This window comes from Cynara cardunculus (genome assembly GCF_001531365.2).
Source record: "Cynara cardunculus var. scolymus isolate 2C chromosome LG 17, CcrdV1, whole genome shotgun sequence".
Lineage (NCBI taxonomy): Eukaryota > Viridiplantae > Streptophyta > Magnoliopsida > Asterales > Asteraceae > Cynara > Cynara cardunculus.
This window is the reverse complement of record NC_037544.1, coordinates 34,682,762-34,698,572: the sequence shown is the minus strand read 5'-3', so window position 1 is coordinate 34,698,572 and position 15,811 is coordinate 34,682,762. Positions and strand designations below refer to the sequence as shown.

At 34.0% G+C, this 15,811-nt stretch overlaps 2 protein-coding genes across 2 annotated transcripts; both read left to right on the top strand.

The window, feature by feature from the left end:
• The first annotated feature begins 3,250 nt into the window (after positions 1–3,250).
• On the top strand, positions 3,251–4,630 carry LOC112501222 (glycosyltransferase family 64 protein C4-like). Its single transcript, XM_025104924.1, has 3 exons — positions 3,251–3,385; positions 3,470–3,540; positions 4,358–4,630. The coding sequence occupies exons 1-3, from the start codon at positions 3,288–3,290 to the stop codon at positions 4,441–4,443; spliced, it is 255 nt and encodes an 84-aa protein (XP_024960692.1). The 5' UTR covers positions 3,251–3,287; the 3' UTR covers positions 4,444–4,630.
• A 5,459-nt stretch (positions 4,631–10,089) lies between these two features.
• Positions 10,090–15,506, top strand: LOC112500810 (diacylglycerol kinase 4-like). The gene is made up of 12 exons (XM_025104394.1): positions 10,090–10,434; positions 10,964–11,086; positions 11,230–11,367; positions 11,450–11,535; positions 12,267–12,354; positions 12,729–12,804; positions 13,050–13,132; positions 13,307–13,377; positions 13,463–13,540; positions 14,517–14,604; positions 14,714–14,830; positions 15,037–15,506. The coding sequence occupies exons 1-12, from the start codon at positions 10,090–10,092 to the stop codon at positions 15,193–15,195; spliced, it is 1,452 nt and encodes a 483-aa protein (XP_024960162.1). The 3' UTR covers positions 15,196–15,506.
• The last annotated feature ends 305 nt before the right edge of the window (positions 15,507–15,811 follow it).

Below are 15,811 nucleotides of genomic sequence, written 5' to 3'. Positions count from 1 at the left end.
AAAGTTTCAGACAGTGTAGAGAAAGTCTGTTATAGCGATGCGGCTTAAGTCAATTCTTCACTTAAGCATAGAATATATTCCATCGAGATTGGGCTTCTCGTTGTTGACAATTTTGATGATGAAAGGATGGTCTTAAAGCTTCCAGTTAGGGAGCTGGAAATTACAAAAATAGTGTGCAAAAAATGCTTGGTTTTCCAACTAGTCAGATTCGTATCACCCAAAAGAGAACAAGTAGCAATGATGAAATTGTTAGATGTTGGAGAAGCCACTTTCCTCAAATCAACAAACAAATTCATCCATCTCTAGTTGCAGAACATATGAAGCAACAAATAGATGGAGGAGATATGTTCAAGTGAACTTCGTACTCATTGCTACCTGTTTGTGTGATGCTATAAAGGCATGTATGGTTAATTAAAGGTTGTTGCACTGCATTGCACACAAAGAGGATATGGATAATATAGATTGATGTGAGTTTGTTATCGATTGTTTGAAGAGAAGCAAAAAGAATTGGAACAGGATTGATCCAACGTCATATTAGTGCAGGCCATTGATGTTCTTAACGGTATGAGTTGTTTTTATTTACGTTTTATCTATGTTATATTAACTTGATAATGTGTTTTTTTCCTAGATACTCTATATGGATGGTTGTTATGCAAAGATTTTCATGTTCAAAGAAGTTCTCCAACTATTAAGATTTGGACTACAAAACTTCTAAAAAAAGAGTCTTTGGAATTGAAGTCAGGAAGTTTTCTTTGAAGAAGAGAAAACCAGCATGAAGAAAATGAATATGAGTATGAAGAGGAAGAGGAAGAAGGCACAAGAAAAGAGGTATATATTTCAATATTTTGCCAACATAAAATTACTGCCATTTCATTAAATTAATGAACATTCACAGGAAGCTTACTGCCATTTCGTTTGTGTATAATTCTTAGGTTATAATGGCTGGTGTGAGGAAATGCACGAGTAAAATCAACAACACATTCAGTCATATGTATGAATTAATGGAAGAAGGTTTGACAACTTTTCCTAAACATCATGATATGAAGGCTTTAATTTATGAGTTGAAACTGATGTTCGTTAAGCTTTGTCCAACAAAAAAGAATAATGCACACACGTAGACCGATTTCCCTTCAGTTGAATCATTAGAAAAAGGACAAGAAGTCGTTGCTGAATTTCAACCCGGTTGTGAAGCTCAAGTTCAACCATATTGCGAAGCTCACCTACATCATGAAGCTCAACCAGATTGTGATGCTCATCCCTACATACGTATATATACATATATATATATATATGCATACATACATATATATACATATATACATATATATATGCATACATACATATATATACATATATATAGAGAGAGAGAGAGAGGGTTGAGTTCACGTGTGACCAAGGGCTTTTCATGAGACACGTAAGACCAATTTGATGGAGCTTTAGGATGTTGGTGAGCTTCGCAATATGGTTGAACTTTAGGATGTACTTGAGCATCGCAATCTGGTTGATCTTTAGGGTGTACTTGAAATTCACAACCCTGTTGAAATTTAGCAATAACGACTTCTTGTCCTTTTTCTAATGATTCAACTGAAGGGAAATTGATCTGCGTGTGTGCATTATCCTTTTTTGTTGGACAAAGCTTAACGAACATTAGTTCTAACTCATAGATTAAAGCTTCATATCATTATCTTTAGGAAAATTTGTCAAATCTTCTTCCTTCAATTCATACATGTGACTGAATGTGTTGTTGATGTTACTCATGCATTTCCTCACACCAGCCATTATAACCTGAGAATTATACACCAACGAAATGGCAGTAAGCTTCCTGTGAATGTTCATTAATTTAATGAAATGACAGTAATTTTATGTTGGCAAAATATTGAAATATATACCTCTTTTCTTGTGCCTTCTTCCTCTCCTCTTCATACTCATATTTGTTTTCTTCATTCTGGTTTTCCTCTTCTTCAAATGATACCATGACCAAAACTTTCTACTTCATTTCCAAAGACTCCTTTTTTAGGAGTTATATAGTCCAAATCTTGATAGTTGGAGAACTTCTTTGAACATGCAAATGTTTGCATGACAATCTATCCACATAGAGTACCTAGAAATAAAAAAACATTATCAAGTTAATATAAAATAGATAAAATGTAAATAAAAATAACTCATACCATTAAGAACATCAATGGCCCACAATAATATGATGTTGGATCAGTCCTGTTCCAATTCTTTTTGCTTCTCTTCAAACAATCGATAACAAACTCACACCAATCTATGTTATCTATATCCTCTTTGTGTGCAATGCAGTGCAACAAAATTTGATTAGCCGTACATGTCTTCATAGCCTCACACAAACAGGTAGCAATGAGTACGAAGAAGTTCAACTTGAACATATCTCCTCCATCTATTTGTTGCTTCATATTTTCTGCAACTAGAGATGGATGAATTTCTTTTTTGGTTTGAGGAAATTGGTTTCTCCAACATCTAACAATTTCATCATTGCTACTTGTTCTCTTTTGGGTGATACGAATCTGACCGGTTGGAAAACCAAGCATCTTTTGACATTGTCTTTTGTAATTTCCAACTCCCCAACTGTAAGATTTAAGACCATCCTTTCATCATCAAAATTGTCAACAACGAAGAAGCCCAATCTCGATGGAATATATTCTATGCTTAAGTGAAGAATTGACTTAAGCCTCATCGCTATAACAAACTTTCTATGCTCTGTCTGAAACTTTTGAATTGCCAAATACAAATGAAGAGGAGAACTCCTTGTTCTCAACACCTGAATTACCTCATCTTTAACTTCATTTGCAACCCTTGCGATCTTCAATTTCTTTTCATTCTTTGCTGGATGTGTTGATTTCCTTTTTTGTACTTCAAAAGGTGGTTTAGAAGAAAAGAAAAAAAATTTAGACAACTTGCATTCATTAAACAAAAAGATCAAATAACAACACTACCTTCACTGCATATTTACTGTGAAGATTTATATTAAACATTACAAGCAGGTGTAGGCTTCAGAATCCTTTGGACGCAGATTCCTTTTTGAAACCATGTGGTGGATCTGCGAATACCCAACATACTGAGGCTGAGGTTGATGTTGGCTAGAAGGAACCTGAACAAATTGAGAGCCACCAGAATTTGTTGTTCCATAGACTCCGGCAGGTAAGTCACTTTTCGGGGTGGTTTGAGTAGTGCGACTTACATCTATTTTCCTATTGTAGAAAGAAAACAAAGATTCCTATGTATATGGTGGACGGTGGCCTGTTTGGTGGACGGGTACATACAGTATGATACTCTCAAAGGCATCTTTTTTCCATAGAAAATATCTACGTTTGTACACTAATGAAATGCCTGCATCGCTCAAGGAATATGTGAAGAGGAACAAGTATACTTTTAGATTGTTTCTTGTGATTTAATACCCACCTTTTGCAATTTTGAACACTTCACCCATTTTCAATTAATCCAACAGGAATTGTGAGGATATCGCAATGTCGTTCCTGGTTGCTAATGCCACAGGTGCCCCTCTTATATGGGCAAAAGGTAATTAAAACTTATAACAACTTGCATTTCATTCTGTGATCGACTTTTTCTTAACGATTGTATTTTTTTATGAACTAATCATCATTCTTTAAAAAATATCAAGAAAAACATGATAGGCTGTAGGAATGTGCAGAGTTGGAAATGGGTTAGGACCATAGTACTTTGACCTTTTTTCTTCCAAAATCGCATATTTTTGCATAGTGTAATGTATCTTTTTTTCTTCACAAGAATGATCTTTTGTTCGTAGTAAAAATTCAAGCGTGGTGATACAAAAAGTCAATCCCGTGTTCTTTTAATTGTGAACCTGCAATGGGGATTTGAACTATTGGCTTTCATGGGATTACCACCCCACTTTATGGGATATAATAGGACAAAAACTTGTTATCCCACGTTTGGATCTATATTAAGACCGGGACAAGACAAGAGTTACTAATCTACTTATCACAAATTAAAACCTTAAAATCCCGCTCAATTCTTTCACCCACCTACCTCACACTCACTCGTCCATTCACTCCCTCTAAATACCAATCGTGTATAATATATGATTCTTCTTATGTGAAAGTTCATTTATACCAACTTGATGCTTCTTTCGTCCATAATTTGATTTGACTTGTAGTTTAGTGAGAGTCTGTGACTAATAATCACATGCTCTTAGCATAGTTTCATGATACTCCTCTGCCAATCTTTTCGTTCGCTATGCCAATTTCACATGGTCTTTTTTTCCTTCCTTTTATTTCTGTATTTCTGCGAGTATGTTGGTTGTTTCTAAATAGAACGATATTTACCAACGGTAACTATATTGTTTGGTGTAACGTAGGCAAGATTTACGAGATTGGATCCACTGTAATTAGCAGTCTGGGAGGCCATAGCAACAAAAGGGCTGAATGTATCCGAGTTTGGTAGGATGCCGTTGATACCAACCACTGTGAAGGTCGTCGATAGCCGTGGTACCTGGTGGTTCTGGTGACACTATAACCTTTTATTTTCTTACTTTTTACAAGTCTACCACTCATTTAGTACGATATTAAGTTGTAGCTAATTATATGTGTGATATTTGGCACATTGCTAGTTGCTTAAGAAACATATTCAAACATCCACATAATGATCATAGGTTGGATTCACGTGAGACTATGTTGTTTTACAAACCAAACCTTGTATTTAGACAACTTATACATGTGGTTTAGAAGAAAAGAGAACAAATTTAGACAACTTGCATTTCATTAAACAAAAAGATCAAATAACAACACTACCTTCACTGCAAACTTACTGTGAAGGTTTAGATTAAACATTACCTGCTTCTTCAGCAGGTGTAGGCTTCAGAATTCTTAGACGTAGATTCCTTTTTGAAACCGTGTGTTGACTTGAAGGCATAAAGGATAAGGTTTCATCATCCATCAAGCTTGCATCATTATCTAAGAAAAATAATAAACTTAGAATGATTTGCTTGCCATAAGAGAACTGTAAACTATTTGTAATGTAATTATCAATAATGCTTCACAATCACATTGAAATGACGGTACAACATCACATATTATATATTATGAATGAACAAACTAATTGTGATGGTTTTCTTGATTTCTTTTGGGTTAAAGGTACCCTTTGTGTTACATGGACCTCATGGTTAAGGGTGTAAATGATACGAGATCGACTCGGTCAACACTCGACTCGAATAGGCTCGGCTCAAACTCGAACTCGACTCGACATATTAACGAGTCGAGTCGAACTACCCAATACTCGACTCGAGAAACTCGTGAGATACTCGATTTTTTATATATAGTTAGTTTTGAAAATATATTCAGTTTTATAATATAATATGTATAATATAATGTTATAAAAGTGTCTTATACTTTTAAAATAGTTGAACGGTATTGTGCATTTTTAATTATAAAAGCTATATCAATAATTTTTTTTTATTAAAAGCATAATTAAAAAAGACAAAAAAAATCATAGAAGTATTGGTGAAGTTGTCCCACGTTAGAAGAGATAATAAAAGAATGATGAAGAGTTGTTATAAAAAGAGAGAGATATAAATGAAGTTTGTAACTTTGTCTTTTATGATTAAGTTTGAGGTGCATTTCTTTAGTTTTTTAAAATTTAAAAGAACACCTTTAAGTTTTATAATTTATAAAACACCTTAAATTTTCATAAATTTCAACGGGTGAGCTTGATTAGAGTTCGAGTTCGAGCTTAAAAAATTGCAATCAATTTCGAGTCGAGTTTAATTTTTAACTACTCGCGAGTTTTCGAGTCGAGTTCGAGCTTGAGAAATGGCTATCGAGATACTCGAACTCGACTTGCATCATTTACACCCCTACTCATAGTGTCCTAAATCATCTGAGTATATATTTGAAACAAAGGGATTCAAATGTTTTGTGGATCAATTAAGGCGAGTATATTCTACATACAAGCCACTAACATTAAAATACCAAATGAAGGTTTTAAAAATTAAGGTGAGTATTCTTATGAAATTGATCCAGATGTCATCTTTATATTAGAAATATCCTATTTAAAATAAGGGTTTTTGGATCATTTGGTATTCTTATGCTTTTCATCGGAATCCAAGTCTATTACATTTAAGATATGAAATTGGAGATTTTAAAAATACGTTATACATAATCAAATTAATTAAATCATATTTATATTAAATTTAACAATTAATTAAATTACCAATTTTTTGAAATTTTAGTAATAAAATATAGTCCCCCTAAGACCTCATGAAACTTGCACGGTGGATACTCTTATGATCATGTATTGTATTCATATATATATATAGACGCGAGATCATGTGAGATCGAGGGGTTTTCGTGAGACCGTAAGACCAATTCTCAACCCTTGAATTAGATATACAATCTCAACATTCATAATCATAAAATTGCCACGAGACTTCTTAATAATCATAAAATTGTCACCGTGCAACTTTAGAATATTAGATCATTAGCTTATAAAGTTGATCAATGAACATAAATTGGTCTCACAAGTCTCACGAAAAACTCTTGTTCTCACGTGAACTCAACTCTCTCTCTCTATATATATATATGTATACTATAAGGTAACTTGCGCAATGTAACGAAATATATCTTGATTTTAATGTTTTATTTTATATTTTGGGTCTATCAATGTTATAATGCGATTTTATGTGATTTTGAGAAAAATAAAACATTTTTATTTTTGAATAATAAAATAATTTTTTTAAGATAATAATTAAATATTATGTTAGAACTCAATAATTATTTTAATTATATTTTAGATTTTTTATATTTAAAATGATGTTTATCATGTATTTGATGATATTCATCTGCAGTTAGTTATACGAATTCAAACATGAAGTTTTAATAAGTTGTACTTACACACAATCAATTTGTAATCTTGAATTTTAAGTAATATACATCAATAAACAGTGTTTTATACATAAAAAATTGTCTTTAAGAGTTTTTATCAAATGCTTTACAATATAATATGATTATATATATATATAATTTGATTAAATTCTGATATTGAAAACGAATCGATTAATACCGAACAACCAACCAACTACGAATGCTTTTAATTAATGGTCTTGGTGAAGCTTTTATTGTGACTTAAATGATTTATTTCATATTTGGTCCACAATTTAATTTTTGTGTTTTTTTTACCAAAAAAAGATATTCATATTTGTTCTGTTTTTATCTGATTCGTTGGTCGAGTTAAGATTTAAAAAAGCAACAGTGATGACATATGGGTTACGTGAAAAAAAGGATCTTCTGTTACGTCTTTCGAATCCGAGTGGTTGAAGTGTGACGTTACTTTATGTAAAAAATTTACTTTACTTAAAATGAGAATTAGTTCAAAATACATACCTATCGTTCACTATTCATCGACTGGCACGCCCCACCGATGATGCGGGCGTTATCTGAGAATTCTTGTCTTGTTTTCCACATCGTTATTTGCTCTATTAAAATCCTTTTTTATGAAGAAAAAAAATATGCACTGTTGTTGATTACTTAATTGTATTTGGTGTTTTGAAAGGTAAATTGCAAAAATAGAACAGAGTCTGTGTTGTTTCTTATTTTAGAAAATATATTTTCGAAATCTTATTTTGGAAACATAATACCTCTTTGATCTCGGTTTCATGGGGTGGAAGATCTTTATTTTGGTGGTCAAAATTGCCCATTAAAGTGGGATTTTGATTTTATGATGGTGGTCGTCCCTCGATGATCTCGTCTTCGGCAACGCCATCCATTTCACTGGTCTCATAGATGCGATGAACAATAGTGGTTTGTCGATCCCCCATCTCCGATCATCTTGAATCTAATGACGATCTACTTCACTCAAACCACCATATTAGGGTTATCCTTTTTGTTTTTTCTTTTCTTTTATATTTATAGTTTACAATATTATAACATATAATATTTTTTTTTTATTTTAATAGAAAATATATAAAAGGACCAAAATGTCTTTTTATTTGATTGTTTTTGAGAGAAAAAGTTAGCGGTCGATAGATAAAGAAACGTAATTCATTGAAAATGCTCAAAATTTAGGAACGATATGCATTAAAAAAAATACTAGAAGGGTACTCACATAATGCAACGAGATAAATCTTCATTTTAATATTTAGTTTTTATTATTTGTCTTTATCGATATAATACGATTTTATGTGGTTTTGAGAAAGCGGCAATGTTTTTATTTTTGAATAATAAATTTGAAGATAACATAAAAAATTGAAAATAAAACAAATCGATATTAATATCAAATTAACTATTTAATAGTTTTCGTTTTTTTGGTATAACTTCTTTAATTCAAACTTTTATTATAATTTAATTTAGATTTAATAACAAAGTAATTTATTTTTGGTTTAATAATATACTTTTTTATAAAGATAATAATTAAACATTCTGTTAGAACTTAATGGTTATCTTAATTATATTTTAGATTTTCTATATTTAAAATGAATGTTTATTCTATATTTGATTATGTTTATCTACAGTTAGTTACACAAATTTAAAAATAGAGCTTTAATAAGTTGTATTTACGCATAATTACTTGTAATCTTAATTTTAAATAATATACATCAATAAAAAATATTTCATACATAAAAAATAGTTTTTAACAGTTTTTATTAAATACTTTATATTATAATATAAATAAATATTTTAAACTTCGCTTTTGAAAGAAAATAACCATGAATTAAAGGTTGGTTCAAAAATAGAAATAATATTTAATAATTTGTTTTATTATTTGTGGGCCTGCTTACCTGGAAATACGACAAAAGTTGTCCAACTGGCAGCTTATCTGTCTTCCTGCTGACCTATTGGAACTGATCTCGTTTGGATTCTTAAATTTGCTATTTACATTTACATCCCTTGACTTTAAGGGAATCCCCAATGGACCCCTATACTTATTGCAATTTATTCCCCTACCACCTTTAAGAACCTTCATGTCATTAACAAAATACTCAGCATGTGAAATGTAGAGGTGTAAATGAGTCGAATGGAGTCGAGTAGTAGGTTTTTTAAAGTAGGGCTCCAGTTCGAGCTAGAATTTTTTTTTTAAATTATCGAGCTCAAGTTTTATTTTTCGTTTATGGATTCAAACTCGTGATTGATTAACTCGATTATTTGTCGATCTCGATAACTTTTATGTCTTTTTATTTATGACTTATAAACATATGAGCATGTTTGGTTCGAAAAAAGGTATGCTCGAATGATTCAACTCGATCCCAAAAAGTTTAACCGAGTTTTCAAATGAGTCAAATTGAACATTGGTGTTATAAAGCTCAATTCGTTAAGTTAAAACGAGTTTTATTTTGTGTTCAAGATCAACTCGAGTTCGAGAATTACTAAATCGTTAGAAGCTCGATCTTTTTCACCCCAAAATGCAACGATGTTTAATTTTTTTTTTAATTGTAAACAGAGAATGATAAGTAATACAATTTATTATTAAAAATGAAAATTCTAGATTTATACTGTATTATCTGTCAAACGTCGTTTAGAGTTTTTTTTTACGAGGAACTGACATTACTCTTAAATAAGTTTCATGTTATACCCCTTAACTTGCATATGTTGTAAAATAGAGAACTTTGTTTAAAAAGGGGCTGAAAGTATAATTTACTTTGATTAGAGGATGTATTTTGTAAATATCCTCAATTTGAAGGGAATAAAATGTTAATACACAGCGCTATAAATGTAAAAAGTACGTGCGGACTCTCGTGGGCGAATTTGAACGGCCAAAAACCTACAAAAGCTTTCAGAAAAACAGGTTGTTTCGTAATTTATTAAAAATCTGAAGGGCATAATAGTCAAACGATTGACGCTATAATAAAAACATATTAAATTTTTTTGTACAAAAAGGAAAAACCAAATTTTCAAACAGCTCCCCTCCGCCGGACTTGAAAAGCGACACTCTCGCCGGCCCCATTTTCCACCCACACCCACACTCACACTCTCTAGAAAACCGACGACAGTTTCTCTCATACAATCGTATCGAAATTTAAGTCGGAATATTTTCGTTCTCTTACCTGAAAATATACAGATTCGAGACTGCCCGCTTCAACCCAGAAACAGAGTGATTAAGATGGAATCGCCGGAACCGGAAAAGATGGTGAATAGGGTGGCCGTGAAGTCATCGGTGATAGATTCGATAAAAGGGTGTTCGTTATCTGGAATAAGGATTCCTAAAGAGGAGTTGCGGCAGAAGATCACGATGCCGGAGTATTTACGTTTTGCTATACGTGACTCCATTGCCTCGAAAGATATTGATTCTGGAAAGCATCATTATGACGGCACTACTACCGCCGGGGATAAGCCGCTGGTCGTTGCCGCTGAGTGTCCGTTGGTTGTTTTTATTAACTCCAAGAGCGGCGGGCGCCATGGACCGGAGCTTAAAGCGAGGTTGCAGGATTTGATGGGCGAAGAACAGGTTTACTTCTGAATAAATATCTTAAAGTAAAGTTTAATTTGCCCTACGAGTACAAATTTTATTGATTTTGATTAAAATTTTGTTATCATCTAAGCTTTAGATATCCATTTTAATAATATTTTAATTGACGGTAAATTTTGATCTGAACTGGAGACTGACAGTTAAAACAAGGTGGCTTAAGAATAAGAGGAATTCAAGAAAACTATATCGCTAAAGAGGGTTTTTGAAGTTGCAAATTAACAGGATTTTGGGTGTTGAAAGTTATCACAATTTGGATATTTAGTGATAAATTAAAACTGGTTTCTGGATCTACATCTAAATGTTTCTGAAAGAGGATTGAGTTTAGGGGGATCTTGAATTCTTGATTTAAATCTTAGTTTCAGAAGGTGCTCAAGATTGAGAAAATTGTTGTTTTTGCAGCTAAATACTTGAACATTTTTACAAACTTTACTACAGTTACCAACCCTTTGCTCCATTTGCTATCGGAAAGACCAGTTCTTTCATTGATTTAATTTCTGTGTTGCACCAGGTCTTTGACCTTCAAACCGTAAAGCCCCATGAGTTCGTTCAGTATGGGTTGGGTTGCTTGGAGAGGTTTGCTGGTCTTGGAGACAACTGTGCCAAAGAAACTCGTGAAAGGTTGAGGATAGTGGTATGTATACATGGTTTAACTCAGATTGTTTGGTTATTAGTTAAATATCTAAAATGCCCATCAATTGAGAACAAACTAGTGAAATGTTGAAGTGCTTGTAGTGATTACCAATGGATAGTGACGATGTAATTTCTGACTGACAGGTTGCTGGAGGTGATGGTACTGTGGGTTGGGTTCTTGGATGCCTAGGAGAGCTTCACAAGCAGGGACGCGATCCAGTTCCACCAACAGCAATTATACCTCTTGGTACAGGAAACGACTTGTCCAGGAGTTTTGGTTGGGTAATCTTAATTATCATGCCTTTAAATGTTCAGTTCTCTCATCTTCTTCAGGTTCTTGAGGTGTACTTGAACTTATTTCCAGGGTGGTTCATTTCCTTTTAACTGGAGGGCAGCCATAAAAAGGACTCTTGACCGGGCCACTCATTCTCAGACTAGCCATCTGGATAGGTGAGTTAAGTTTATTGACGTTTTGTTTATACCGTGCCACTTCAGTTAGAACCAATAACTCAGTATTTGTTCATGTCTTCCCCATAATGATCACTGGCGACAATAGGACGGGGGTTCCAAGCAGACTAGAGTTCAATGTATTTAGTTTTATCATCCTATGGCAACATTTGTAATCTTCTTTCTAAATAATGTTTCAGGTCCCTAACTTTATTAGACTCTAAGCAGATTCGAGTTCCATGGATCATCATTTAACCATGATAATGTTATAGTAGTTCCAAGTCCCATGGAATCAGGGGTTCACCAGGTGAATCTTAGAAACCTTTTTAGGACTTCAGTGTATGCCACAACCTCTTCTGTTAGGCATGATTATTGTCTGCATTGTGGTGAAAACTAGTTTCATTGAATACTTTGCTAACAAGATACACGATAGGGTGGAAATGGATGAATTGAGAAAAATGCCTGCTTTTGGCTCAAACTCGGTGGTTAGGAATTGAGAAAAATGTTGAGCTTTGATGTGGCTAGTTTTAACTGATGCCAGAATTAGGAGGGACAGAAGAACGTATACTGGTATTTGCTTACTGAAACCTGCAAGCAATTCGTTTGCTGAATCATTCTTTAGATATCACAAAATTTCAAGATTCATTTTTATGCATAATTTTTTATTTGAGGGTGCTGCTTTTGTCCCTGATTCTACAGCTATCATGTCGTGACATATATCTTACCATATGCAGTTGGAATCTCTCGATATCAATGCCTGCTGGTGAAGATTTGGATACCCCTCATTCTTTAAAGCAAACAGAGGAGGTTGTCTTTGATCAGGTTGGTAATATTAATCAGTTTGCGGCCTTTTTATTTTTAGTAACCATGGATGTCTCGCCCATCTTGTGTTCACCAATCCCATGGGCCCCAGAAATAAAAGTCAGGAAAATCCCTAGTGGCCCTAAGAAGACTCGAATGTGACATATGGTGTTAATTTGCGGACTTTAGGGTCCATGTTATTGGCTTCTTGTTGACCTTCATTGCTACGTGCTCACTAAAACTTCCTTTTTATTTCTTTTCTTGTCCAATATAACGCACAAATATATTGTAAATCTAATGCACGTCTCGTATTTAACAACAACAATTTAGGATAATACTAGAAGCACAACCGTTAACCTCAAGTAACAAGTAAACTTTCATGGGCTTCGTTGCAGGATTTAGAAACTGATGGGAAGTTACCTGAGAAAGTTTCATGTTATCAAGGAGTGTTCTATAATTACTTCAGCATAGGTATGCTGCTTTCTTTTCTTTTCTTTTGGGGATTGACACATAAAAGCGAAACCAAATGAACCCAGTATATCCCACCTGAAGGTCAGGCATGGGGTAATATGTACGCAGACCTTACCTGACACATGATTTGTTTAATTGTGTACTAATTATCTTAGTATGGAAGTCATTCATATTTTTTAATTTAAATTTACTTTCATTCTCTGTTCTCTTTTAACTATCTTATCCATTTAGCTTTCTTGACGCAGGAATGGATGCCCAAGTGGCTTACGGTTTCCATCATTTACGAAATGAGAAACCTTACCTTGCACAAGGTCCTATTTCGAACAAGGTCTGAAGTCTGAACTTTAGTTGGCTTTTCATGAGATATCATACATCTTTCTGATGTCTTCTTGTCACGAGCATCTTTAATCAATATTTCTAAGGATCATGGCTATGTTATACGGTTATCGGGTGCCTAGTTTGGGTATATTTACAAATTTTCTTGACTGCTTTCTTGAAACAGATGATTTACTCTGGATACAGTTGCAAACAAGGGTGGTTTTTTACGCCTTGTATGGCTGACCCGGGTTTGAGGTAACAATTTCTCACATTATGCCTACATAATCATTGAAGAACAAAGATGCCCATTTGTCATTTTTTAACCATCTGATGAATGCAGGGGACTAAAGAACATTTTGAGGCTATATGTTAAAAGGCTCAACAGCTCAGAGTGGGAGCTTGTTCCTATCCCTCCAAGGTAAGTTTACTTTTGGAGTGATATTAAACTCTCTCCGTCCCACAAAAACTGCATTAGTCTGACCGGACACATTTGATTACTAGTCGAAACCATAAATGCTCTTTAATGAGACCAAAAAACTTGTGCATTTGCAATCAATAACACCAAGGATGGTCATCATGACTACGGACAAAATAGGCGATTTTATCTTCTAAGTTTGCCAAGAAAAAGATAATGTTATACTTCCTCCATCTCGTTCCAAAATAAGTATCCACATTTCCATTTTAGTTTGTCCCAGATAAGTGCTTACTTTCTAGATTAAGTATCTACTTTTCAATTCTACCCTTATTTATGTGATGGAGAAATTCATTTCTCCCTCTATTATTAAGGGTAAAGTTGTCATTTAGTAATTAAAAAGTGTAATAATTACATATTTGAACTGTGTGCCTTTTTCCTTTTGGAAATTTATTTTGGGACGGTAAATGGAAAGTTTTGCAATTTTCTTGGGATGAAGAAAGTAGATGCAATCTTTTTAATCACCATAAAGTACCAATAGGCTGGTTTTCATGTTATCATCTAGCGTTCTTCACTGAAATAGACGTCTTCAAGGAAACAACGGCTCTACCCTTTGGGTTAAAAGACACGTCTGTGTACATCCCACCCTCCAAACGCTTCAATCGAGTGGGATATAGTGGGTCTGTTTGGTTTGGCTTTGTTATCTAGTTGTGACTTAATTACTGATTTGAGAAGGCATGGAGCATATAGACACAATTGGTTATGCTCACTTGGTTTATGATGAACAAAATGCACTTTGGGGGTAATCTGGGATGGGAAAATGGAAATGGAAATGGAAATCATTAATGGAGTGGGGTTTGATTCAATGAAATGAGCCATTACCAGATACAGGGTAATGAACATTCCTCAACAAATTGAGGGGAATGAATTGAAACTCAGGTTTTACACCCCATTTGTTGGCTGACAATCGATCATCTTCCAGTGTCAGATCTATTGTTGCTTTGAATCTTCATAACTATGCAAGTGGAAGAAATCCATGGGGTAAGTTGAAGCCGAAATATATGGAAAAGGTAGAACTTTATTTCCCACATCTAGTGATCTATAACCACAATGATTCCTACATCTAATGGTTCACAAGTTATTCTGAAGCTGTTTCATTTGCAATTGGTTCAAATGCAGAAAGGTTTTGTTGAGGCTAACGCTGATGATGGTCTGTTAGAAGTTTTTGGCTTCAAGCACGGATGGCATGCATCATTTGTGATGGTCGAGCTTATTTCAGCCAAACACATAGCACAGGTCAGTTGAAACCTCTTTTCCTTAAAATTAGGCTTGTTGAGCTTATATTCAACAGGCTTCCACATATCCTAAAAGAATACAATCCAAGATAGATGCTATTTCTTTACTGCTAAAAATCCGTCCTTGCAGTTTTTGTTTTTTGGGATTGCACAGTTGTTGCAACTATTACATGCTATACAAAATGGTTAAAATTTTTTGCTCCTCAGGCTGCTGCAATTCGATTCGAGTTTAGAGGTGGAGCATGGAAGAAAGCTTTTATGCAGATGGATGGAGAACCATGGAAACAACCATTAAAGAATGAGTTTTCAACCTTTGTCGATATCAAAAGGGTGCCATTCCGGTCAGTTATGATCAACGCACAGTGATTTTAACCGACATTCTTAACATATTTATCGTTGTAAATCCTTTCCATCACTAAACAACTGGTAACTTAGTGTTCTAAAGTACAATTAGGCTGAGCAGTTGTGTTATATATTAAGTGCTTAATTATCTGGTGCCCCAGTTGTATTTAAAACTTGATGAGAGAGAGAGAGAGAGAGAGAGAGGGGTCAGAAATCTTTACAGGAGATCAGAGCATGATGTACCATTTGGTTTGGTTGGTAATATTGTAAACCTTAGTTAATCAACTGTTGTTTTTATTTCTATTTTTTTGGAAAGTTGTTAACCTTATTGAACATATTTCCAAGCCATGTTTATTTTTCTTCTCATTCTTTAGTGAACCTGTAGGATTCACTTAAAAATCTTGATCATATGATCTAGTTAGTCTTAGGGGTAGTTTTCTACCTGCTTGCTTACCGGGTAAGAGGTGGTTGTCCGGTCAAGAGGGATCCAGGCTCCACTTCCCTCGGATGAAAACAATGAAATCAAAAATCACCTGACCAGGGGTTCCATGCTACATGGCTAACTTGTACCATACAATGTATGTATGTATACATACAGAGAGTCGGGTTCAAGAAAGAACGATACATATTTAAGATAATA

Coding starts and splice junctions, on each gene's coding strand:
- LOC112501222 (XM_025104924.1), top strand. CDS start 3,288: ATGATACTCTCAAAGGCATCTTTTTTCCATAGAAAATATCTACGTTTG. Junction 3,386..3,469: donor GAATATGTGAAGAGGAACAA/GTATACTTTTAG, acceptor TTAATCCAACAG/GAATTGTGAGGATATCGCAA. Junction 3,541..4,357: donor CCCTCTTATATGGGCAAAAG/GTAATTAAAACT, acceptor GGTGTAACGTAG/GCAAGATTTACGAGATTGGA.
- LOC112500810 (XM_025104394.1), top strand. CDS start 10,090: ATGGAATCGCCGGAACCGGAAAAGATGGTGAATAGGGTGGCCGTGAAG. Junction 12,355..12,728: donor AGGAGGTTGTCTTTGATCAG/GTTGGTAATATT, acceptor GCTTCGTTGCAG/GATTTAGAAACTGATGGGAA. Junction 13,133..13,306: donor AAGGTCCTATTTCGAACAAG/GTCTGAAGTCTG, acceptor TTCTTGAAACAG/ATGATTTACTCTGGATACAG.